Here is a 26,002-nt window from a genome sequence, read left to right as displayed (position 1 = left end):
ACACACGGCCCGGCTGCGCTCCCTCGGGCCTCGGGCCACCGGCTCGGCTCGTCGGGACTCTCCGGCGCCTAGCCTGTTCCCTGCTCGCCGCGCGGCGCGGCGCGCCTGTCCATGGCAGTCCCCGCTTCTCCCCTCCCCCGCCCGCCCGCTTCGCGGCTTCGCGCTTGCTCAGGCTCAGGCTGGCTTGCTTCAGTCGAGTCCTGCCGGTTGCCGCGGTCGCCTCGCGCCGTGTGTCCCCGGGCCTCACGCCGCACGCGCGCACCGGAGAGACTCTCGTAACGCGGCTCGTCGAACCGAATGTGGCTGTGACGCGTGTGTGGGTGACAGCGTGACAGCGTCCACGTGTGTGTGTGTCGGCGCTCTGCATCTGGCGGAGATTCGCTTCCCGCCGCGTGAGCGCGCGGGCCTTCCCTGCAGCCCGTCTCGCTGGTCCGCGTAGCGCCGCTTAGCCGCCAGGATACTGCGCCCCGCGCAACCGCCTGCAACACAAAGGACTACGCAAGGTACGGCGAGGCGCGTCCCGTCCGCCGCCGTCAAGGCCTTCAGGGCTTTCAGCAGACTGATTCCTAGTGGCAGGTCTCTCTCTCGCTCTCACGCGGCGTGCTGGAAGGGTGCGAGAGAGACAGGCCGACGAAAGCGCTGCAGGGCCGTCAAGTTAACCAGTGAGGTGCGGAGAGGGGGCGTGGTGGCGGTGAGGCGCTAGGCGGCATGCGAAATGTTCTTGGGGATTCGTCACCGTCGACTCGTCGCTCTGTCTCTCTCGCACCCCTACGCCCGACGGAACGGCCCAGCCGTCTGATTCCGAGCACTGCTTTCGTCGCTCTGTCTCTCTCGCACTCATGGGGCGGTCCGTAGGGGTGCGAGAGAGACAGAGTGACGAAGCTGTGTTCGAAGATTGACAGAGGCGCTCCGTTCGGAATGAGGCTGCCGCTGATCTGCGGCTGATTCTCGACGCGGCGGCGCCGCGGTGCACCGCCTCACTGACAACAATGGCGATGCTGGCTCGGCGCGCTCGGCGCGGCGCAACGCAAGCCGGCTGCCTCCTTCCTTCCAGGCGGACAGACGGACAGACAGACGGACGGATGGCTGCAGCGAATCAGGCCAATCATGTGTGAGGGACGGTCCTTGGGCTCGCCGGCTGCTCCTGCACACATGTGTGTGACTGTGTGCGTGTCCTTCCCTGCGCAGCCGCGTGAGCTGCATGCTGCACCACTGAAAGGGCGGACTCCCCCCGCCCCTCCCCTCCCCGCTGGCCCTCTGCCAAGGCGGTAGCAATATCTTCCGCAGGTCACGCCACGCTACGCCTCGCCACGCCACGCCGCGACTAATTCGTCCGCCCCTCGTCCGTCCGTGTTGGTCCGCCTGTCCGGCCGCCTCCACCGCGTAGTAGTGTAGTGGCTCGCGGCGCGCACGAGACCAGCCGGAACTGGCCGGAACTCGCTGCTACCGTTTTTTGGGGTTCGTTTTTTGTCCGCGGGGGCGGAGTGGCGCTGATGGTGATGCGCGCGGGTCATCCTCGGTCTGAGCGCACAGTGGGCCAGAAACCGGTGGAGGCGGCCGAAACTCTAGACGCGTTTTGAGCTCCAGAGCCGCTAAATGGGACTCGAACCGAGCGTGTGACCCCACCAATAGATTGCTCTCCGAACGAGGAATCCATTGGTGGGATCACACGTCTGGTTGATGTCCCATTCAGTGACTCTGGAGCTCAAAACGCGTTTAGAATTTTGGCCGCCTCCACCGGTTTCTGGCCCACTGTGGAGCGGTTCCCGCCGGGGTTCTCGCGCGCAGCGGATTCATCCGAGAGTCGTCTTCGTCGCCGTGTCTCGCTCGTACTGGAGGGGCGTCCGGTGCGGGTGCGATAGAGACAGAGCGACGAAAGCGACTCTCGGAATGAGTGTGCAGGTGGCTATGTGCCGTTCCGTTCCCACGGGCCGAGGCAGCGGGGCAGCGAGGCGAGTCCCCGTCCTAGCCAGCACGGCCAGCACCTCGCTCCCCCTCGGAGCCACGCATGTCCGCGAACACAAGCCTCTTCGCAAGAGCTGGCCAGGAGACCTAGGACAGCGGTTCCCAACCTTGGGGTCGCGACCCCAATGGGGTCGCGAAAAAATTTCGAGGGGTCGCGGCGAGGTGGCTGGGGTCGCCTGGGGTCGCGGTGTTTTCCCGGCTGGCCCACACGCCGAGCACTGGCTGCTTAAATGCCGCAAAGTTGATCAAAACGGTCACAAATGTCTGTAAAAGATCGTGTTTTGGGCCGACTTTAAGCATCCACTGCGTCTGATCCGAGGCGGTAAATCGTCCTCCCTCAACGGGCAATTGGTCTTTGGACCTTCCTTTTGCATGCCTTTGTTACGGAGTGCGATTATCTGCCTTAGTTTGGGAGCAGTTTTGCCACAAAGTTGATCAAAACACGATTTTTCAGACATTTGTGACCGTTTTGATCAACTTTGCGGCAAAGCTGTTCCCAAACTAAGGCACATAATCGCACTCCGTAACAAAGGCATGCTAAGGTAAGGTCTAAAGACCAATTGCCCGTTGACGGAGGACGATTTACCGCCTCGGATCAGACGCAGTGGATGCTTAAAGTCGGCCCAAAACACGATTTTTTAAGACATTTGTGACCGTTTTGATCAACTTTGCGGCAATACTGCTCCCAAACTAAGGCAGATAATCGCACTCCATAACAAAGGCATGCTAAAGGAAGGGTCGCGTGGGGTCGCGAAATTTTTCCTGGGGGTCGCGGAAAGTGTTGGCTACAAATTTGGGGTCGCGAACCGCAAAAGGTTGGGAACCGCTGACCTAGGATCAAACCCCAGACCCTCCTCGACCTGACCTGTTAGACGTTTGCTCAAGAGTGCGAGGTGAGCACTCGGCGCTCGAACTGTGACGATCAAGAGTGCGAGGTGAGCACTCGGCGCTCGAACTGTGACGACCATTTTTTGCCGTGCGCCGCGGACTAGGACAGCACGGCGTGATGGCGCGGCGGCGCGGCAGTTGGTCATGTGTCGCTCTACGCGTCGTTGCACGCTGTCGTGTATGGGGCGAACGAGATGAGGTGTCGCCCCCTCCGTCGGCCACCTCCAAAGAGTGACTCACCGCTCCGTCTCTCTCGCCACCGCACGGGAAGGTCTGTGAGTGAGAGAGACAGCCATGAATCACTGCTGGGAATCAGCCTGCTGGGGTCCCGCCCCGCCAGCCCCGCCAGCCCCGCCAGCCCCGCCAGGGGCCCGCGCGGAGCGAAACCGCGGCCAAATGGAGAAGTGCCCCTCGCCGCCACTCCGCCGGCACGTCGCCTTGCCCCCCAGGCCCCCGGCGGCTGCCCCTGAGCTGCCTTCGGCGCACACCTGTTGCAGGCCGCGGAGCTGAGCGCGGAGGCAAAGGTTGTATCTGGATCGCCCCGCCCGCCCCGCCCCGCCGCGAGAATGCGCGTACACCGTCCACACCGACCGGCCCAGTCGTAAAACGCCGTGAAATTAACGCTCCCGTGTCGTACATCGTACACTACGGCGCTCGGAATGCCAGAGTGCCGGGCTGGGCTGTGCCACAGTGGGCCAGAAGACCGGTGGAGGCGGCCAAAACTCCAGACGCGTGCAGAGCTCCAGAGTCGCTAAATGGGACTCGAACCGAACGTGTGACCCCACCATTGGGTTCCTCGTTCGGAGAGCAATCCATTGGTGGGGTCACACAGTCGGTTCGAGTCCCATTTAGCGACTCTGGAGCTCAAAACGCGTCTAGAGTTTTGGCCGCCTCCACCGGTCTTCTGGCCCACTGTGTGTGCTGGGCTCGCCGATCGAGGCCGTGACGGCCCTCATCACAGCCCGCGCCGTTTCTTGCCCCTGGAGTGCGTGTGTGTGTCGGCGAGCGTGCCTACAGGGTGCCTCAGAACCACGCCGCTTGTGTAACCCGTTCGGGCCGAACTGAGAGAGGAAGAAGGAATACTGTGCGCGTGGGTCGCGCCGATGGGCCGGTGGGTGCCGAGGGGCCGAGAGCGGCAGGTGCACGAGGAAGAGGAGGCCGCCGGCGGCACGCCTGGCGTGGCGGGCGATGATGCGCGCCGGCGCACCTCGAATCTCGAATCAGAGCCCCGCCCCGCCCCGCCCGACCGTGTACCATCACCAAGCACGTCAGCCAGCCTCGTTGTAATCTCGGGCAGCGCATACAAGGCGTCTAAGCGGCGGAGCGGCACGCCTCGTACGCCTCGCACTCCTCGTTGTCTCTCTTCTGTGTCCGCCGCACCTAGCAGGCCTAGCTGGCTAGAGTCCTGGCAGTGGCGTGGCGACACTCGGCGCGGCTCGGTGGCGATGACACTGCTGCACCCATTGGCCGCTAATGGCTGGCCGGCGAAGGGACGGGCGGACGGACGGACAGACAGACAGACAGACAGACAGACAGACAGACAGACAGACAGACGGGCGGACACGCGGGCGAACGGATCGCGGGTCACTGACACCCACGCCGGCGACCCCGCTCGCCACATGCATGCCGCCGCAATGGGAGCGACCCGTGTGTGTGTCCTGAGCCCTTGAATTCCGAACGGTGCTCACTTCGCCCTGTCTCTCTCGCACTCGTGCCGTCGCGGGGCTGCGAGAGAGACAGAGCGTCGCACCGGCGGGGAAGTCCCTGCTCCCCACACGCCCCTCTCCTGCTAATTAGCTCAGCCGCATTATTGACAGGCTTTGTTGGGGTGAAATTGATTTGGTGATTCGGTTTTTATGAACGACGACCCGGCCGTGCCGTCGCACACGACTCTGACACGGTCGTGCGCGGTGCCACGCTAGGCTAGTTCTCGCGCTGTCTCGCTCGCACTCCCGGGGCGTGCTGGGGGTGCGAGAGAGACAGAGAGACCACGTGCCCGGAGTGCCCGACGACACGGTGCACAGTGGGCCAGAAGACCGGTGGAGGCGGCCAAAACTCTAGACGCGTTTTGAGCTCCAGAGTCGCTAAATGGGACTCGAACCGACCGTGTGACCCCACCAATGGATTGCTCTCAGAACGAGGAGTCCATTGGTGGGGTCACACGTCCGGTTCGAGTCCCGTTTAGCGACTCTGGAGCTCAAAACGCGTCTAGAGTTTTGGCCGCCTCCACCGGTCTTCTGGCCCACTGTGCGGTGCCCGACGACGCGGTGCACGTGCACATGCATCCAACGCGCCGTCTCGCTCGGTGCGTCCGGGAAATTACCCCCTCCCCCTTTTTCCGAGCGAGTTCGAACTTTTGTGGGGCTGTTCCCACCGGCGAGGACGCGGCGAGGACGTATCGCGATGCAACGCGATGAACGCGATGCGCTGCGGACTGATTCCGAGAGTCGTTTCGGTCGCTCCGTCTCTCTCGCACCCAGACGCGACGCCCCGCGAGTGCGAGAGAGACAGAGCGACGAATGCGGCTCTCGGAGTCGGTCTCAGTCTGCAGCGATGCCCGGCATGCCGTCCGCCCGTTCAGCGACCGGATGCCTGGCCGCCCGCCTCGCGCGCATTTCGTTTTGCCCTTTTATTTTATTTTCGTTTCCTTCTCTTCTTTTGCAGTGCCGCCACCATGTCGACCGACTGCGGGTCCTGTTTGGCCAAGTACGTCTTGTGCCTCTTCAACTTCGTGCTCTTTGTAAGTGGTTCGACGGCTGGTGCGTGGGTGCGTTCGTTACACCCTATTGGCGGCGCGAGGTGACGAGGTGGCCACTCTTTGTTGCAGCTCCTGGGCGGCGTCGTCCTGGGCGTGGGCGCGTGGTACGCCGCCGACAGCGCCTCCATCGCCAAGCTCATGCACACCATCGAGAACACGCAGGGGCACAAGGTGAGCAAGCGCTAACATTGTTGTTTTTGTTTGAATAGCGACAGAGCATCAAAATAGTGCGCGCGCTCGCGTCGGCGAGCCCCGCGGCGTGCCGGCCATTGCGTAAGTCCGTGACGGCGCTCCGCGGGGCTCGGCGGCACGATGGGGGCCTTGTTGTGGACGACGGGGAGGAACGCGCCGTTTGCTGTCCGTCGGTCGTCGCTTGTCTCTGTCGCGCTCGCCGGGCGCTCCGTTGCGGCGCGAGAGAGACAGAGCGGTCGGTTCTTCGGCATTCCTCTGGCTGCAACGACCAAACCGAACCGGCGGCATGGCGTGGTACAGCGCATGGAGGCACGCGCGGGACTTTTAATTGGGGCGTTTGATTGAACGCATAACGCGGTACACTGCAGTGGCAGTGGTGTGCAAGTTCGAGGCCGAGGCCTGCCCTTCCGGCCTTGGACGCTGTAGCGTCTCTCCCGGCCTCTCCCGGCCTCTCCCGGCCTCTCCCGGCCCCTCCCGGCCTCTCCCGGCCTCTCCCGGCCTCCCTGTTGGCATCTCCCGGCGACATCGATACGGCTTCTCGCAGCGGGCTGACTCCGGAACAGTTCCTTCGTCGCTGCCTCTGTGCTCTGTGCAAGGGGGACGCAGTGACGAAAGCACTGTTCGGAGACAGCCTGCGGGCGGGCTGGGCCAGGGCTGGGCCAGGGCCAGGCGGGCTTGGGCAGCGAAAGGGACTCGGGAAAGGAGCGGAATGGAGGCGGCCTAGGCCTGCCAAGCGAGCCCCGCGCGGTGCCCCGCGTGGGGTTCGGCTCGGCCGTTCGGGGAATCCAGGAATCCAGGACAGCCAGAGAGAAAGGCATGGCAAAGGGCAGCGGGCCGGGCCGAGACGCATTGTGACTTGGTGTGTTTTCGTTTTCAAACTCAGAAATGAACCAAAGTGCGTGCGGCACGGCGGTTCGGTCCGTCCGGCGGGCGTAGCGACTCCCCTGGCCTGCTCGGCCCTCGGCCTCGGCCGCGAGGCATGGTGGCCTCCGCACCGCCCCTTCCCGCACGCATTCCCCATTCCCCTCCCCCTGGCGAGGCGACCAGGCCGGCCAGGCCAGGCCGAGGGCACACAGTGGGCCAGAAGACCGGTGGCGGCGGCCAAAACTCTAGACGCGTTTTGAGCTCCAGAGTCGATAAATGGGACTCGAACCGACCGTGCGACCCCACCAATGGATTGCTCTCGGAACGAGGAACCCAATGGTGGGGTCACACGTTCGGTTCGAGTCCCATTTAGCGACTCTGGAGCTCTGCACGCGTCTGGAGTTTTGGCCGCCACAACCAGTCTTCTGGCCCACTGTGCGGCAGGCCGACCACCTCACGCAGGACTGCACGCTCGGCAACGCTCGGCCGGCATGCAAGCGGCTCGCCTCAAGTTGCGTCTGGTCGGAGTGGAGCGAGTGGAACGAGTGGAACCACAAGGTGCATTGGAGCGTGGCCATCTCATCGACCACGGCCCCTCCCCCCTCGCCAGGCAGTGCGCTGTGCGTGCTGCAGGCTGTCACGCCGCGGGGTCCGCTCCTTTCGAGTTTCGACTGCAAGCGTCGCGTTTCCTTGTAAACTCTTTATTTCCCAGTGCACCCTCTGGCTCTCGCTCCAGTTTTCTGTTTTCCCGGCCGCGCTGCGCTGCCATTGATCTCCGCGCTTCATTATGCAGTGCACCGCCGAGCCAACTGCCTCCATGTTTCAACGCGCGCCCGGTCTCCCGGTTTCGCCGTGTGCCCCTCCTTGCCGCCGTGGGTCTAGTCAAGGAAGCCCCCTCCCTCACAGTGGGCCAGAAGACCGGTGGAGGCGGCCAAAACTCTAGTCGCGTTTTGAGCTCCAGAGTCGCTAAACGGGACTCGAACCGGACGTGTGACCCCACCAATGGATTCCTCGTTCGGAGAGCAATCCATTGGTGGGGTCACACGTTCGGTTCGAGTCCCTTTAGCGACTCTGGAGCTCAAAACGCGTCTGTGGTTTTGGCCGCCTTCACCGGTCTTCTGGCCCACTGTGTCCCTCCCCTCTAGGCCTCGAGCACCTCGAGTCGACCGCCACCGGACACGAGGTGTAGTGCTTGCCGGGGCGTGGCGGCGCGTCCTCCCGCTGCATGTCGAGCGACGCCTGCAGGCCGATGCGCTCCGTCTCGCTCGCACCCCTACGGCCCACGCGACGCCCCCTGCGTGCGAGAGAGACGGGGCGACAGTGCACTGCCCGGCCCTCGGCCCGGCCGCTCTGTCTTTGCCGCTCAATAGAGCCCCTGTCGGCGTTGGCCCCGGTAAGACGGCCCTGCACACTGATTCCGAGAGTCGTTTGCGTCGCTCGGTCTCTCTCGCTCCCGCACGGGCCGCGCCATGAGTGCGACAGAGACAGAGCGACGAGAACGACTCCCGGAATGGGTCTGCTGGCCGGCAGAGCCCCGGCCCCGGCGTCGCGCTAAGTGGATGACTGGACTTGCTGCCCGCGCGGCGCCGTCCGCCCCGGCGTCCCGGCGTCCCCGTCACAGCACGACACTGGCTTTGACAGTCGTGGAACTTGTTTCCCAACACCCCCTCCTCGCCCCTCCCCCTTCTTTTTGGCAGCGAGCCTTCACCTTGGCTAGGTGCTCGCGAATGTAGGCCGCCTAACCTAGCCTGCCCGCCAGTGCAGTGGGTTTGCAGGGCAGGAAAACGCCGCTTCGGAGCGATTCCGAACGCCTGTCTTTGTCGCACTCGTGGGACGTTCCGTGCGGGTGCGAGAGAGACAGATTGTGCCCGGGGTCCCCGATCTGCCGTCGGGGATTACTAGCGTCTGCACGACTCTGCTCTTGTTTGCCAAGATGAGGAGTGTGGCGCGGGGCCGCGCCCTGATAGCGTGCCGGGCTCGTCTGTCTGTCTCTCTCGCACCCGTTGGGCGCCCCGTGGGAGTGCGACAGAGACAGAGCGACGGAGAAATGAGCCCGCAGTGTACAGGAAGAGGGCCTCGATGCAGGCGGCAATATAACGCCCTTCCCTTCCAACTTTCCAAGGGGCGCTTTGAACTCCTTATCGTGCACGGCCTCCAGCGAGCCGACCAAGTCTCTCTCTCTCTCTCTCTGTGCACAGTGGGCCAGAAGGCCGGTGGAGGCGGCCAAAACTCTAGACGTATTTGGGGCCCAGAGTCGCTAAATAGGACTCGAACCGAGCGTGTGACCTCGTTCGAAGAGCAATCCATTGGTGGGGTCACACGTTCGGTTCGACTCCCATTTAGCGACTCTGGAGCTCAAAACGCGTCTGGCGTTTTGGCCGCCTCCACCGGTCTTCTGGCCCACTGTGCTGTGGGTCACTCATCCGACGGACAAAACACGTGTCGGTCGTGCTGCCGTGCGTTTGGCCCGGCTTGGCACACGCACGCGAAGCACGCGGAGGCGCGGTGCGTGCGGCGACGCGCGGCGGCTGCCGGGCCCGCGCTAACCAGCCATCCTGCCGGCACACCGATTCCGGCTGTCTCTCTCGCACTCGACGGGCGTCCCCTGCGGCTGGCGGGTGCGAGAGAGACGGAGCGACGAAAACGATCCTCGGTGTGCAGTGCGGTGTGCGTGCGACACTAACTGTATTCGGCGGGCATTGCCTGGCATTGCCGCAGCGCCCTACAGTGCCCAACCTCACACCGCAACGCACACAACGCGACGCTAATGCGCGCTAAGCGGCGCGTCGCCTGTCGCCGCCCCGCCGAGGGTTGGTGCTTCTTGTTGTTGTTCTTGTTGTTGTGTCGGTGGTCCCTGCCCCGGCCGCCCGTGCCGTCTGATTCCGAGCACTGCTTTCGTCGCTCTGTCTCTCTTGCACTCATGGGGCGGTCCGTAGGGGTGCGAGAGAGACAGAGTGACGAAGCACTGTTCGGAATCAGACGGCTGCGGAGCGGTGCCGCGAGCAGTGCTTGTCTCCCTCGCACCCCCACGGGACGCCACGCCGTGAGGGCGTGGAGCGAGGCGCCGCGACGAACGAGCTGCGTCCGAACCCGAACGCAGCCCGGCCGGCCAGCGAGGCATTCGCACTTTGGCTCATTTGTCGATCGGCTGACGCAGGGCGACGCAGGGCGACGTTGACAGGTGCGCGCTTTCCGGACGCGGGTCGTGAGTACGCGGAAATCATTACCGGTCCGCCGAACTTGGCGCCACTTCCGCGTGTCGGCGTCCTCTCTCCCTTTCCCTTTCCCACCCTTTCTCGGCCGACGCGTATCGGCTCGTCGGGGCGGTCGGGGCGCTCCACAGTGGGCCAAAAGACCGGTAAAGGCGGCCAAAACTCTAGACGCGTTTTGTGCTCCAGAGTCGCTAAAAGGGACTCGAACCGAACGTGTGCCCCACCAATGGATTGCTCTCCGAACGAGGAATCCATTGATGGGGTCACACGTTCGGTTCGAGTCCTGTTTAGCGACTCTGGAGCTCAAAACGCGTCGAGTTTTGGCCGCCTCCACCGGTCTTCTGGCCCACTGTGCGCTCTGTCGCACTCGCAGCGCGCCCCGAACCGCCGGGCTGTCAGGGTTGTCGGGGCTCTTAGGCGGCGGGGCCCGCGGCATCGACGGGGCGATGGCGGTCCGGATAAAAAGAACGGGCTGGTGTTCGAACGCGGAACGCGGAGGGCGGCAAGCCGAGGCGAGCCCCGCGGCAGGGGCGGGTCTGCGGCACGCAACAAGTGGCCGGGGCCTTACCGAGGCGGGGCGGGGCGTGGCGGGGCCGTACCGAGGCAGGGCGGGGCGGCCAGGACGGCGAGGGCGGCGTTGTTGTCTTGTTTGCGGACGGCGCCAACTTTTGCCGCGTGCAAGTACAGGACTGCGGGGTGGCGCGCCGGGCGGTGGCGGAGACGGGGTTCATCGACGGCACGGGGTCAACGACCTGGTGGCCCGCCGCCACGCCCGCCGCCGCCAATGTTCCCTGTGAGCAATACCACAAGTGCGCCCCGATGACGTCACGGCAGCGCGACGCGTCGCAGCCGCCCGCCCCGCGAGCATCCCGTCGGTCAGTGTCCGCCCTTGGCGGCCTGGCGGCCCTTTGGCCACGCGGTGTGGCCGCGGCGTCGAGGGCTGTGCCGATCAAACGGAATCGCCAAGCACAAGGAGGGCTAGAGGGCCGGCCCCCTCGTCAGCCCACGCCACTCCGACGCCAGCCTGAAAAAACAGAACGCCACTCGAGAGCCGGCGCGGCGCCCGGGTTCAAATACCAGCGAGTGCCTCTTTCTTTTCTGTTCCCTGGGTGTGGGTGTTTTCCTTTTCCGCCGGCCTACTTTATCGGCCCGAATGAGTGCCCCGAGGCAGGCACTGCGTCGAAGGCCTCGGGGTCACTTCCCCACATCATTCTTCCGTCTGTCAGGCCGGCAGGCGCAGGCAGGCCTGGCGGCTGCTTGCGCCTCACAGTGGGCCAGAAGACCGGTGGAGGCGGCCAAAACTCTAGACGCGTTTTGAGCTCCAGAGTCGCCAAGCAGGGCTCGAACCGAACGTGTGACCCCACCAATGGATTCCTCGTTCGCAGAGCAATCCATTGGTGGGGTCACACGTTCGGTTCGAGTCCCATTTAGCGACTCTGGAGCTCAAAACGCGTGTAGAGTTTTGGCCGCCTCCACCGGTCTTCTGGCCCACTGTGCGCCTTGCGCCCGGTCAGCCCAACAGGCCTGCTTGGCCCGGCCCGGCCCGGCTCGGCCCTTCCCGGCCAGCCGATTCATCCCTGCCACAATAACTTTTCCATACCGCCGGAAGCGACCTGCAATAATAAGGACTCCCCCTCCCCCTTTCCCCTCCTTGGCCTTTTGTGCGCTTTTTCGTTTTCCCGGTGCGTCATGCTGGGTCGTTGCCCCGCTACGCGCTCTCCCATTGGCCGCCGCCGGTCCTCTTGTCTTTTTGCACCCCCACCCCACCCGGGCCAGCCCCGGTCCCACCCACGGATTGCCGGCGCGGCCCTACCGCCACCTCACCCCTTCGCTCAATATTGCAATGAATCGTGCCGTGTGTGAGTGCGAGCCGTGTAAGTGTGTGCGAGTGCGGGCAGTGTAAGTGTGTGTTTGTGTGTGCGTGTGACTGTTGTGACAGCCGCGAGGTAAACAGCCCCCGCGCGCGCGCGCCGCGGTGTCAAGGGAATAGGGGAGGGCGCGGTAATGCGGTAATTCGGCTGTGGCTGGCAATCATCCAGCACTCCGCGCAGGTGCACGAACAGACGGATGGGCGGACGGACAGCGCGGACACTACACTGTACTCGTCGCGCGGTCGTTCGCGGTGGCGGCGGCCGGGGTGGCTCGGCTTGCATGCAGCTAGTGCACACCTATTGAACCGGCCCGCCACAGGTTGGGCACTATCACCCCCTCCATTTCCGGTCCCACCCCCTCCTCGGAAAAAAAGAAGGAAGAAAAAATAAACACTTGGATTTTGGGTTTCGGCGCGCTTTTGCAGGGAAGGGTGTTGCGGGCGGGGAGAGCGCCGTGCTCGGTAGGCAGTCCCGCGACGCTCCTGAGCGTGGACGGGGCTCCGGTTGCCTACTGTCACCATTACCATTACCATTAAGGGCTAGACCACACATGATCGTATGCCATTTCGGGCCCGACACATGCTCGCCTGCACTGCAAAACGAGACATGGCCGTCCTTACTAGGGTGACACGTTATGCCGGCGGAGAAGAACCTCAAGCGGCTACATGCTCCCACTCGCAGTATGACCAGTCAGAGAGGAGGTATACATCCCCGGGCGCTCCTTGCCCGCCTCCACTGTTCGATTCGCGCACTCCGCGCCGTAAACCACCACACTGGGCAATGGAGACAGATTGGGCCCGCCGGGCACGCGGGGCGTGGGACTCTAACACATCGCGGCCATGATTACCGCCTCCCCCACCGGCACCACCCCGTCGGCGTCCCTTTGTTTGGCCGTCTCCACGCCATCGCGTCCGTCGCTCCTCTCCCTCGCAGCCACGGGGCCGCTCCGCAGGGGTGCGAGAGAGACGGAGCGCTGTTTCGGAACCAAACAGCCGTCTGATTCCGAGCACTGCTTTCGTCGCTCTGTCTCTCTCGCACTCATGGGGCGGTCCGTAGGGGTGCGAGAGAGACAGAGCGACGAAGCAGTGTTCGGAATCAGACGGCAGTGTGCGTCCGTCCCCGGGGAGTGTGGCGCGGCGCGGGTGTCGGGATGGGGATCGACGAGTTGTTTCGGGGCAGTGGCTTTCGTCGCTCCGTCTCCCTCGCACCTATCCGGGGCGCCCCGCGAGTGCGAGAGAGACGGGGAGACTGATGCGTGGTTGGGAAGCGCGCCGCCCGGGCGGCACGCGAGCCCGGGCTGCAGCCATCCGTTCAGTCCACTGGACTGATGGAAGCGAAGCCAAGCGAAGCTCGCTGCGGTCGCGATGCAGAATCTGCTCTATCGCCGGAAATAGCGCCGGGCCGATTTTAGTCGTTCCCGTCGCTCTGTCTCTCTCGCACCTGCAGTGGGCGCCCCGTGAGTGCGAGAGAGGCAGAGAAACGATAACGACTCTCGGAATCAGTCTGCAGTGCACTGTGGGCCCGTATAGCCCCGGAGTGGCGCCGCCGGAGGTCGGCCGCGTGGTCGAGTGCGCCCACGCCGTGCCCTGCCGTGCCTCGCAGTGCCTTGCCGTGCCGTGCCGTGCAGGCGCTGCCCGTGCGGCCGCGGCCACCGCCAGTGACAGGCCAAGGGATAATCGGCCGATCTCCCCTCCCCCCTCCCCCTCCCCCTTTCCATTTATCGAGGGACACCTGTTCAGACGGTTTCCAGTGCGGCGTGCGCGCGTCCATAGTTTGACGGCATCGATTTGGCGTGGCGCGCGGCTTGGCGGCGCGACCAGCCCCACGCGGGCCCCACGCGGGCCGGGCCCCGGGCCCCACCGATACTCAATGAGGCCGACAATGGTATGGTGGCCGCGGGCCGCGGGGTCCCCGTGGGGTGCTCCGCGCTCCGCCATCGGCGAGCCATCGGCCACATCGCCGCGATCCTATCGGCGTCGGCCGCCTCATTCGAAAGGATGCTTTCGTCGCTCTGTCTCTCTCGCACCCCCGCGAGCCGCTCTGTGAGTGCGAGAGAGACAGAGCGATGAAACCGTCCTCCTGCGTTTAGGCGTCGGCGTGGCGTGGGTGGGCGTGGGCGTTCCCTCCCCTCGTGCGTTGCAGTCTCCACTCCGCCACTAATGTCCGCCTCCCTCTCCTTGTTGCAGCTCCCCGACCTGACGGCGTCCGCCTACATCCTCATCGCGGCCGGCGCCTTCGTGTTCATCATCAGCTTCCTCGGCTACTGCGGCGCGGTCCGCGAGAGCCGCTGCCTGCTCACCACGGTGCGTCGCGTCTTGTGTTCGTCCGCTGCTGCCGGCGCGGCGGCCAGCCGGTCTGCGACTGTCTGTCACCTTTTGCTTTCAACTTGCAGTACGGCGTGCTGCTGGTCCTGATCCTGATCCTCGAAGTGGCCGCGGGCATCATCGGCGCGGCCTACAAGGACCAGGCAAGTGCAGCAGCCCTTGTGGAACGCGTCCTTCGCCCTTCTTTCCCAATAGTGTTCTCACGTGAATTTTGCCCGTTCCTTCAGGTCACTACCGAAACCAAGGGCCTGCTGAAAGCCACCATCGTCAAGAACTACACCGCCAACGAGAACGACTCGGTGACCTACGTGTGGAACCACCTGATGGCCCAGCTGCAGTGCTGCGGCGTTGACAACTTCAGGGACTTCGCCGAGGCGGAGCAATGGAAGAGCTACACGCAGAAAGTGGTGCCCGAGGCGTGCTGCGTCCTGCAGCAACCCGTCTTTGACCTCAAGCCAGTCAACTCAGAATGTGTTTACAATCCCAGTGAAGCCAACTCATACCTCTACAAGGTGCGTGCTATGCACTCACTAGAAACAAAAGTTGATTTTTTTTTCAAGTACAAAATTTAAGATTTTTTTTGTTTTGTTTCTAATTTGTTTCAGGGTTGCTACAAGGCTCTTGGAGACTGGATTAACAAGCACATGGATGTCGTCATTGGTGTTGGGATTGGGTTGGGTGTGGTGCAGCTCTCTGCAATTTTCCTGGCTTTTTGTCTTGCGAAAAGTATCAATGGCTCTTTTAAGTGAAGAGAAATGCAGTCTGAGTGTTGAAAAAAAAAATGACTTAATGATAGAAGATGCTACTGTCAATTGTATGACCATTTCCAAATCTGTGCAGTGTACTAATTTGTTATTTATTTTTCCGCCTTCAAAATTTGTTAATGTAGAATGTAGAGTACTGCTGCATATCATGTTAAAATTTCCAAATCACATTTTAAATTTGTTAGAGAAAAACCACAACTCCTTTTATGGTCCAAGTCTGGCTTTTAAGAATTATAAGGTTGTTTTTCCCATGTCACGAGGACTCAATACTGACTTAATTTATTTCAACTCTCAGGTAAGAATAGAGCAAAGACTTACGATTCATCCTTGATATTCTAGTCGTTCTTTTAGTGCAGTTTAAAAGTTGTGATAAGTTTTGCATGAGTGTTTCTGAATTCAAAATGAATGAATGAATGTAGGGCAGCTTATAGCAGTAAACCTCTTGAGAATTTTACTTGCTCCCCACATTATTAAGCGCTGGATTATAAAAAAGCCCCAAAATAGAATCAGTTCAGGTACTAGCTCTTTTGACAGCTTGTGCATTTGTATTATAGTACGAGATTTTTTCAGCTACATTCAGACATCTTCTCATCATTTCATTTATATTTTCTGTTGGTATTTTATTTAACTTCCTGGAATACAGTACTTCAGGTGGTCCATCAACTCAACAACGTCTCATTGTATTGCTGACCTCATCAAGGTATTTTTTGTAACACCTCTCATTGTGTTGGTGTTTGTAAATGATATCGTCAGTATGAACATGTCAAATAGTGCATAAATATCTAGTTTGTGCTCAAGCAAAGTACTGTCACAAATTAGATTAAGATTCATGTATATAATTAGAAAGATCCCATATGATTTTGTAAGTTTGTAATACTATGTAAAAGTTCTGACTAATCTTGTTTATACTAGTTTTAAAACTTAGTATATGGACCAATTTAACTTTATTGCTAGTATAAGTTAAGGTCATTGCCAATCTACTGAGGAGCCAAAGGAGCTCGTTTCTTTTTCTTGCATGAAATTGTGGAATTTGATATTTGAATGCATTCCCCTCTGTTGGCATAGTTCTGAATTAAAGAATTGTATATAATACTGTGTACTTCTATCTCCAGTGGGTTCTCTTTTCCAAAGGTGAATAACATAGAAAATGGTAAAACTCGAAAGCTATTTAATCTCCGAAACAGTCTCATCGTCATTTCCAAGTCCAAATAGGACAAACAATAGCATCAAAAACAGTAGTTACAAATGTCTACATTGAATATTCATTTTAACACAAATTGTAGTAATCACGCTCTACAGAGCACTCAACACTGGTAAAAAAAAAAAAGAAATCATGGAAAAAAATACATCTTCCAGTCCACCTCCTGGACCTTTTCATAAGCAGTCCACCAGAACAGTACTAGAGGACTTCAACGATGGTTTTAAAAATACACATTAAAAAAGAAACTGCCCATCCACAATCTGAGATCCAGCAAGCAGCAGAAGAATCATCATCTTCTCTTGGAATCCACAGTTCTGCGGCTGCTGTTACAAGGTTAAGAAAACACAAAATAAAATTGGACACAGAGCAAACATAAATTTTTAAAAAGTTGCCATTTAAGGATACTGTTTTTCTCTGCTCTCAACATGTTCGAGGCGCTCATGAGAACGCTCTCGGGAGTATGGGGATTTTTCCTGTCAGCAAGGAATGAAACAAGACACTTTAGAAATCAATATTAATTCCCAAAATATTGCAATCAAACCACAATCAAAAATTGTCTTACTCTTGAAAATCGGTGCTTATCTCTGTGTGATTCAACTTGATCCCCATTTTGATGGCCTAATTTAGATGCTAGAATGGGAAATAAAACAAATTAGGAGAGACTTTCGGAAAAATAAAATCAACTCTGAATACCAAAGAACACTTACACTCATCTTTTCTCCTTTTTAGTTCCATGGTTGGTTCCTCCATAACTCTATCCTGCTGAGGTTAAAAAAAAGTTGAAATGTAAAGACTGTTGTTGCAAGTTTTGAAAATTAAAGATGATGAAAACATACCCGCTTTCTTCCAAGTTTCCTTTCTTTGCGGAGTTCCTTTTCATCAGGATCAGGTGCTACCTTCTTGGTGCGGGAACTACGCTCTCTTCTTTCTTTTCCTATAGCACCAGTCACTTCATCCAAATAGTCTAATTGAGCTGCCACTTTCCGGTCACTCTGGAAAGAAATATTATTGCAAACATCTCACACAATACTTCAAAAAACATGAACATTTTCTACATTACCCTGTGACCACAGGCCAGATCAAACTCTCTACCAAATGCCAAAGAACTAAAGAATGTTCACAACCTTCTGCACATCATAGGGTTAATTTTCCACTTCCTTTGGAAACAAGGTAAGGAAGTATTTGTATGTTAGAGGACACACATTGCAATAACTTGATCATCATTACTTAACATAAAATTCTAGGTGCTTGTCAAAATGTTAGCATTTACTTACCCTATCAGGAATAAGACAAGACTTCACTGGAATAAATAAGACTCTAAGAGATGACTTCCTAGTAAACAATAATAGTTACCTTGAATCCAATGCATGTGCAATAATAGTGGTGGGTTAACATGAGAGGGCACAAAAGTTCCCAAAATGTGTGTTGGTTTGTCTTAAGTGAAGTGCAGGTCCAATAGATGACAATTTGATACCAGAACTAACAAAACCTCTTATAAAGAGTAGATGTGAATAAAAGACTTCACTCTTGAATGAAGGAATAAACACAAAACGAAAAATATTTTTAATTGACTTACAGTTTGAGAAAAGGAACCTCCCGATAGGTACATAAGAATCGCTTCCCAATTACGTGACGAAAGATTAAATTTCCTCTTCCAAAAGGAATGTCTCAGGAAGTGGTATGAGAGTAACCAATCAGGGAAGGCTCAACAATAAAATTAAGATATTTTGAACTTGCCGGCCAGGTATTGCATTATTTCAGAAAACTAGTTATATTACCATAACGCACACCACAATCAACAGGTATTCAAAAAGAGTGATATAAAATGATTGAATTGGCACATTTCACAAAGGTATATGAAAACAAAGTATAAACAAGTTTTAAAAAAGAATAATTTTGGAAACAAGATTGCAATAAAGAAGTTTAAATACAAAGAAATAGAAGTGTTTCATAGTTGGGATTCAAACATCCTTTTGATATGACAATGTGACCCCTCTAACAAACAAAACTATTCTGAAGTTATGACAAATAGCAGAAAGCATAATCTGGCTGGTCACTTACCAGAAACACTACACCAATGGTCACCACAGATACACAGGAAAGAATTACAAAAAAGAAATATGACAAATGAGTTTGTGAAGTTTTTGATTCTTCTCTTTCATTTATGAAATTCGGCAAAATATCTTCTTTGCACACCATGACAATCTTCAAGATAAGAGCAGTCAAATAATCTTGGCCTAACATCTTCAATAATCACACAACACTTAGACATCTTCATTCTTCTACATAATGTCCCACAGCAACTCATGCAGCACTTATTTTTTAAGAAAAGTAATACTCTGGAGCAGACGGAGGAATGAAATCTGCTTGCGAAGTCAATTTTGTCTCGAATCTTTGGTAAAGCAGGGATGAGAACAGAAACAACTAGATACGAGCCCAGTTTGTCTCATATCCAGAATATGAGCTGGAATGATCATAAGTCTTCAACCGGATAGACTGGAAGCTTCACAGTGATGGTCTTGGTGATGGTGCTTGTAACTCCGATTAAGAAGGCATCGTAGAATGTAGAATCCATGGGACAGGGATGTATCAGCTGAGGAGATACACTTACATCAGCAGACCTGGATACTAACCTTCGACGAGGAGCTGGCATCTGTCTTTCTTCTTTTAACATCTATATTTACATAATTAAAGAAAAAAGTTAGGAACGTATAATATTAAAATAATAAGAAAAGTACAAAATTATAGGATAAATGAAATATACCTCTGTCAGCATCAATGGGCTCTTGGCTCCGCCGGTGAGCTGAGCCCGCTGAACTATTGCTGACAGAACTTAATTCTCTATCGTCTGCCACAGAGTAATGAGAGTTGTCTCTGTCTTTTTCTTTTTCTCGTTCTCTTTCTCTTTCTCTGTCACGACCTCGGTCACGATCTCTGTCACGTTCAGAATACATGTGCCTCTCCTCAGAATCCATGAAACGTTCCTCCTGAGAATAAGAGAAGCTTTAATAAAACTGACACTTTTAACTTAACTGCCACATACATGGTGCAGAAAAACAGACTACTCTTACCCTATGCCGCTCATCTTTGCGCTTTTCCCGCCATTCATCTTCCCATTTCTCTTCTTCCCTGTCCTTGACTTTCTCCTTCTTCATCAACTTTTCTTTGGGCTCTATTTCTCTGTCACGGTCCCGCTGTTACGATGAACACAGAAAAATGTTAGCATCTTGCAAATGACAACAAATTAAAAAGACACCACAGAAGACGTACCTCACGATGCTGTTCACGGCTGTGACTGTGTGAATCTCTCTCTTTCTTCTTCTCATCCTTGATAGTCCTGGATCACAATTGAAAACACATTAACAATAAGTGCTAACAGCAAGTACTACTTAATTGTGACTCAATGAGAATACCTTGCGGTCAAGTCAGAATCTGATGAAGCATTTTGCTGGGATGGTCCTTTAGTAGGAGTAGGGGCAAGGATTGGACGTTTCTCTCTCACAGCAGAGGTAGTTTTGTCTAAAGCACACATAACAAACAAATGAAGCCCTGAATCACAATAAGCTGTATTAAGCGTTCATTGAAAAGTTAACAAACCTTTTGAATCACCATTTATTGACTTGGTATCTGCAGACCCTGCTGGTGTTCCAACTCCACCACCACCAGAGCCTCCACCTCCACCTCCTCCACTAGGTTTAGAAGCTGATGCAGCAGCAGCATCCATGCGTTGTTGCTTGTCTCCTACTTGATGGAAGCTAGATTCAGGTATCATTTGACTGGACTTTGCCTTCAGCAAACCAATGTAGCTCATAGCCAGAGCAAACAAATCCTGTCGTTGGCTCTTTTCTTCTTCACATATTTTTTCCAGCTTCTTTTGAATGATGTGGCCAAGTTTGATTAAAACTGGGAAGTGAGGCAAAATGTTCCTTAATATGATGAGTGAATTTCGGATTTGCACATAATCCTTCGAGTCAAGACACACAACCATGGCCTTAGTGATCTTGTAATGCCACTTGTGACACACATGGCGATAGTTTTCATATCCTACAAGGTTACAAGCTTCAGAAAATTGGTTGCTAACTCTATACTTGGTAACAAAGCCTGGGTAGTTGGCACATTCTTTCTCAAAGATGGCTTTGTCTGAATGCCATCTCATCACAGTTTCTAGCATTGAATTTAAGAACCGTCCATAACGATTAGCTTCATTTTCTGTACATGAAGTCACAGAGTAGGTGATATCACAAAACAGGCGATCATAGCACAATAATGTTGAGAAGTTGGCTGTCTTGAGGCTGTGTATAGTATGCACAAATTTAGCACAGTACATAGCATCTGGCATGGTAAAAATGCACCGTGGGAACAAACAGAGCTGAAGGAACTGGGTGATTGTCTCATTTTTTGCAGCTTTGGCAGATCGAGAAAGAAACCAAGCCTCTTTTTCATGACGAAGGCGGGCAAGAACTCTGTCTACATGTTCTTGCTGCTTTTTCTTTTCATCTTGTATCTTTTCCTGAAGTGCTATATAACGTTCGTGTTCCTTCTTGCTTTTACTTGATGGCTGCAAAACAAGAAGAAAATATCATGAAGCAAAATAGTCGAAACTCAAATCTATTAATTAATAATAAAGCACACCAACATACAGCAAACAGGCCCCAACTCATCTTACCATATCCTTAGACTCCAAAGCCTGAACAGCTAACTGTTTCATTTTGGCAATTTCCTTATTGTAGGCCTCAACAGGAACATGAAGATCATACATAGTAAGAGACCAGAATGTTATTAAAAATTGTGGTGATACATCTTCCCAGATCTTCAGGGGATGAAGAGGCTTCACAGACTCAACAATAGGCCCCATAACTGCTGCTGCAGCCTCCACATACTTTTGCTGTTTCTGAACTACAGTTAATTTCTTTCCATTTGGATCCGACTTTCTCAATATTTCATACTTGTTCTAGGAAAAAAAAATGTTTAAAAAATTAGCCAACAATACTGGATACACATATCAACTGAAGGAAACTTCAATCAACTTACATTGATAGCGTGGTTAAACATAGGTCTTGCCAAGAAAAACGCCACATCCGTATGAATATGATAAGTTGAAAGCAAACTGTCTATTGGAGGTAGGCGGTTTACATACTCTTCAACAGACATGGTCAGACCTAAGAAAGTGCCAAACTGAACCAAAGTATCCTGAGCTTGGTCATACAATCGCCCAACAAGTTTAAGATGGGAATTTTCTGTTTCGTGGTACACAACATTATAACGCTGTTGTGCCATCAACAAACACAAAGCGACAGCAAGGTTTTGGTCTGCCAGTGCTTCTCTTAGGCGAGTAGATGACTTCTTGGTATTTCGAACTTGACTGTAATATGCAGCCTGAAAGTAGAAGTGAATAAGTTGTGGGTGTTGAAACCACAAATGAAACTGCAGGTCATGCATCACACTCACCTCAGCTTTCAGCATTTCTCCACCTGCCATAGCATCAAGCTGTTCAGCCGTCATCTCTTCAGCAGCCTCAATGCCAGCCATCTTTTGCACAATCTCCTTGAGAATAAGTAAATCCAAGCTAAATGAAAAGGAGGATGATCGTTAAAAAACAGTTCACTAAACTTTACAGCCATATCATGCATTGACTGGTAAAAGAGAAAATAGGAACCTTCTCTGGGATTTCAGCTGGTTTGCAACATATTGCAAAAGGCCAGACAGCTCAATATTGTACTTTTTGAAAATAGCACCACAAAATGAAGACAAACTTTGAAGCCACATTGATATTGACGTTCCATCATGTTTGACTCTGTCTCGTTCCTTGTCTGCTTGGGTGAGACACTCCACTAAACAATAAGCAAGAACATCATAAGATAATGATGTAAGGTACTTCAGTGAATCGACCACAGGTCCAATCAAGTTATCATATAATTGGATTTGCAGAAGCATCTGAATAAAGAAGAAGAAAAAAAAAACAAGTTTATACAGTAGAAATTTCAAATGAATAAACTGAACGTTGAAATAATGAAGCAGAGGTAACCTACATAATCAAATATGAAACCTGGAGCGCTGTGGGTCATTTTACCAATCAATCTACCAATCTGCTTGATATTTTCTTTGCTCACTCTCTTCATGATAGACTTTATCTTTTTGTGAGCATCAGCACGGCGGACCATAAGCTTTGCATGGTATTGGTATGAATCATTCTTCCACCTACCATACATTAAGTACCTGCAAGAGGACAATAATTAATTGACATTGTCATGGTCATTGATCCCACATTACTCATCTAGTTCTTTCAACTTACCTATGCGTGTAAGGGTATAATTTTAATACATTCCAAATATCCTCCGCAATGCAGCAATTACCATCCATAAAGGAAAGTGCTGGGAGAATTGACTCATCAAGAAGAGTCATTACTTCATAGTACATTGGAGCATCAGTTGGTAATGTTTTCTTCCCATCCAAATCAAGCTGAAAGATGTAAAACATAAACTTAGAGAAAGACAATGAACACCACAATAGCGTCACTATAATCTCTCAGAAATACAAACCTTTGATAATGCACTTTTACATATTCTGATAAGTTTGGCCAAAAGAACAGGATCAACATAGATGTATGGACCAAGTAGTTGAAACATGGACACTACATTGTCTTTTAGTTCTTCAAAGGTAAAAACTTGTGGAGTAGCTAAAATTATTTCAGGTTTTGGCACTGGTTTGCCCTTTATTTTTGGGCCCAGAGAACATTCCCTGGAAACAGGACAAGTAAAGTCAGACATGTACCACTCATCTGAACTGGACACAAAAGGGTATCCCACACCTACGTTTTGTACAGAGGATCAATAATAACATGTAATAAATTGCACATTGCTCTCGATATTGTTGGCTGTTCCATGAGGTAATGATCTGGGAATTTCTTGCACAAGTCCTTGATAACTGACCAAGCGCCCAAGTTCATTAGAGCTTCACAAAGACCAAACTTTTGATTGCCTTCATACTGCAACAAAATTCAGAAGTTAAAACAACAGAACCTTTACCTGTAAGTAACATTACTACTAAAGGTACATTTGCACCACTTACCTTTTCAGCTGGGGTCTCCTTCTCCTCAACAGGTTCATCTTTCTTGTCATCTTTGTCTTTGACGGAAACTACATTCATTTTCCGGATCTGTTCTCTTGCATCTTGCATTTCTGTTTCCCAGTCTTTGAAAATAGCAGCATCATCTGGCACCAGCTGAGGAAAGCATCAGGTGTTAATCACCCTTCTAATGCATTTCTTATCATAGCTAACAATTTAATGAAGGACACCTTACCCAGACAAGTAAATCTTCAAGGGTGATGAGTTTATACTGCAGCATCAAAGCAGTGAGAATGTATAAGGACTTTGGAGTTTTTTCAGCACCTGGTCCTTGGTAAAGGGAAAATTTAAATCCCAAAACATCACTTAATATCTTTGAATCAGGCATGTAGGACTTGACTAAAGGAACAAAATATTTGTGCTCCCTGGGGTTACATTCAAAAGATTCTAACATGACGTCTAATACTCTATTGGGATCCAAATTGAAGCATCCTGTAAAAATTTAAAACCAAAAGAAAATTTCAATAATGCCAAGTACATAACAGCACACAAATGAAGAGCTACAAAAGCACATTTACCTATAAGTGATTTAATTGATTCTAATGTAACAGCTGGGTCACCTGACAACCCTTGGTTCAGTTCTACAATAAGTTTAGCATAGCCTTCATTTTCTTCACGAAACAGATTAAATTTTCTCTGTTTGTAGCTGAAAAAAATAAAATTACAAATAGATAAGGTCACACTTGTTAAAAATAAACTGCACTATACAGAAAGAGAGACCAAAGAACTTACTACAGCTTTGTTTTCACTTTGATGAATTTAGTGTAGAATGCTTTGGTTTTCAAAGTTCCAACCTCTTGGAGAGTATCAATCTCTCCTCGTTCCTTAAGAAGCCTATCGGACAGAAACTAAAACAATGAAAATTAGTATCCAGTGTTACAATTCAACAAGGACGAATCCAAGATAAATTTCGTGAAAGAGATTATACCTTTTCTGACTCTTTTAATAAGAAGTGAAAACGCAATCGCTCTTCAGAAACTTCAGAGCTACAAGTTTCGGCATCAAGAATACAAAATACATCTAAGATCAAAGATGGCAAATCTGGGTGTAAAGCCTGGAACACAGTTAAAATATTGAGTCAAAAGGCCAGCACCCAAGGAATAGAAGACTACTACCTTCCATTGTACTTACAGACAGTTCTTCTAGTCCAGCAAGAGCTGATTCTTTCCGAACTTGACCACTGAGAGCTGCTGTAAGCAGTTCGTAAGTCCATCTTGTTAGATCTGAAAAGACAATAGGAACACTGGAGTACCTGTTGTACACGTTGAAACCAAATTGTTCAGGAAACAATATTGAAAAAATGAATACCTGAGGTATGTTTTCCTGTCGCAAATACAGGACTTTCATCTGAAGATTCCAGCACAGCAGCACACTTAGACAAGCTGTGAAACAAAGAACTTATTTACTAAAAATAAACTTGGCATATGTGACAACTTGTTTGTTAAGATCCTTAAAGAGAAAAATTGAAGGTCCTTGAGATTAATTCAGTACTTTCTGATAGGCATCCAGTACATTGGGGCAGGAAAAATGGGGTATTCACTCAGATTAAATTTTCTTTGAAAGGGTGGCAGGTAGGAATGTCACCAAGCGACAAAAAAGGGGCCGCACGGAACTTTCCAAACACAAAGCATTCGAATTACTATTGGAAAACCGGATGTGTGTTACTTTGAAAGGGAAAGCACAAGAGGAACTTGGAGGTTAGGATAACCAACCCCTATTTGGTGGGCACAACCGAGGGAACCAACGGTATTGATCGCAAGAAAGAGAAATGATCAAACTGGTAACTAATCTATGAACAAATACAGTAATTACAACGCTCTAGCTTGATGAAATGTGGGGGTCATAGGGACTAGGCCTAAGAGATGTTTACAAAACATGGCACATGATAAGTACAGCTAATAAACGAGGAGCTTCAAATTGTCGGGTAAAAGCACCATGCAGTCCAAAATTCTGTGGCATAAAATTCACTTACAACTCTGTTTTTCCATTCCTATCCCACGATTTCCATATTTCTGCGCTCATTTTGGACTCCGCCATTTTGATGTTTGGGCTTCTCCGCTTGAGCTTGAAAAGACCGGAGCGCTGCAGGCGCTGCTGCCGCCGCACTGGAGGGGGGAGAGGGAAGGGACAAGCGGTCAGACGTGGTCAGACGTGTCGCCGATTTGCCCGAGTTTTAGCTAAATTGGGCCATGGGCACGCATTCGGCTCGGTCAAAATATTTTCAGAAAAAAGCAAAAGACTAGAAGAGACTATTCCGTGACAATTCGCACGGAAATCGCGTCTCGGGTGACGGCAGTGCCTCGTTTGCTGGTTGCCGTCCAGGGGGAATGCCATTTCCAGGCGCTTCGAAGTACTACTGCTCCTGTCTGAACTTGTCGCGAGGAGGGCAGCCCCTCCTCACGCTTGGTGCCGATCTCGTCGAGGCCTCGGTCCCGCCCGAAGTAAAGCAAGGCTAGAGCCGCCCACTTACTGTACGAGAAGAAGGTGAGCTTGCGGCGCCGAGCCCACGGCACGCCGGGCGCACTGCCGACGCGTTTCGTGGACATCGATCCCTGGATTGCCTCCATGTTCGCCATGCTCGCGTGCTCCTCCAGGACAGGACTGCTCTGAGCTGAGGACCCGGGTGCACGGAGAAGAAGGGGGTGAACCGAGCAGGGCCAGGGCCAGGGCCGCGTCGATGCGCGTCTCCTAGCAACGCGTTACGCAGACTGCGTGCACTGCGTAGCATGCGCCGTCGCCGGCAGTGTTTGCGCGTCAAGCGGATGGGGCGGCTACGCATCGCGTCGTGATACGCGTGGAGCCTTCCCTCTGAGCGGCCTTCTGCGCCGAAGGACCCTA

The 26,002-nt window shown here is 53.3% G+C and overlaps 2 protein-coding genes across 5 annotated transcripts; one reads left to right on the top strand and one right to left on the bottom strand.

The window, feature by feature from the left end:
• The first annotated feature begins 185 nt into the window (after positions 1-185).
• Positions 186-15,928, top strand: LOC117646796 (CD82 antigen-like). Its single transcript, XM_034388015.1, has 7 exons — positions 186-503; positions 5,518-5,593; positions 5,681-5,782; positions 13,937-14,053; positions 14,143-14,217; positions 14,302-14,586; positions 14,680-15,928. The coding sequence occupies exons 2-7, from the start codon at positions 5,528-5,530 to the stop codon at positions 14,821-14,823; spliced, it is 789 nt and encodes a 262-aa protein (XP_034243906.1). The 5' UTR covers positions 186-503; positions 5,518-5,527; the 3' UTR covers positions 14,824-15,928.
• Positions 15,929-15,989: 61 nt separating this feature from the next.
• LOC117646795 (THO complex subunit 2) lies at positions 15,990-25,746 on the bottom strand. Of its 4 annotated transcripts, none has more exons than XM_034388010.1 (28): positions 25,635-25,746; positions 25,137-25,269; positions 24,473-24,546; positions 24,296-24,387; positions 24,093-24,218; positions 23,897-24,012; positions 23,683-23,810; positions 23,340-23,596; positions 23,108-23,260; positions 22,852-23,024; positions 22,579-22,777; positions 22,332-22,498; positions 22,069-22,255; positions 21,696-21,973; positions 21,488-21,605; positions 21,071-21,415; positions 20,706-20,990; positions 19,637-20,597; positions 19,453-19,558; positions 19,310-19,376; positions 19,111-19,233; positions 18,804-19,026; positions 18,673-18,713; positions 16,876-17,031; positions 16,747-16,801; positions 16,602-16,669; positions 16,445-16,512; positions 15,990-16,362 (listed from the first exon to the last, which is right to left on the bottom strand). In XM_034388010.1, exons 1-28 carry the CDS (start codon positions 25,738-25,740, stop codon positions 16,329-16,331), a joined length of 4,839 nt encoding a protein of 1,612 aa, XP_034243901.1. In that variant the 5' UTR covers positions 25,741-25,746; the 3' UTR covers positions 15,990-16,328. The 4 variants fall into 4 exon arrangements, with proteins under 4 accessions (XP_034243901.1, XP_034243902.1, XP_034243903.1 ...); XM_034388011.1 differs by having other exon boundaries at positions 15,990-16,359; XM_034388012.1 differs by having other exon boundaries at positions 16,747-16,798.
• Between the last annotated feature and the right edge of the window lie 256 nt (positions 25,747-26,002).

Source organism: Thrips palmi, unplaced genomic scaffold, assembly GCF_012932325.1.
Source record: "Thrips palmi isolate BJ-2018 unplaced genomic scaffold, TpBJ-2018v1 HiC_scaffold_2, whole genome shotgun sequence".
NCBI classification, from domain to species: Eukaryota; Metazoa; Arthropoda; class Insecta; order Thysanoptera; family Thripidae; genus Thrips; species Thrips palmi.
This window is presented reverse-complemented; position numbering and strand designations above follow the sequence as displayed.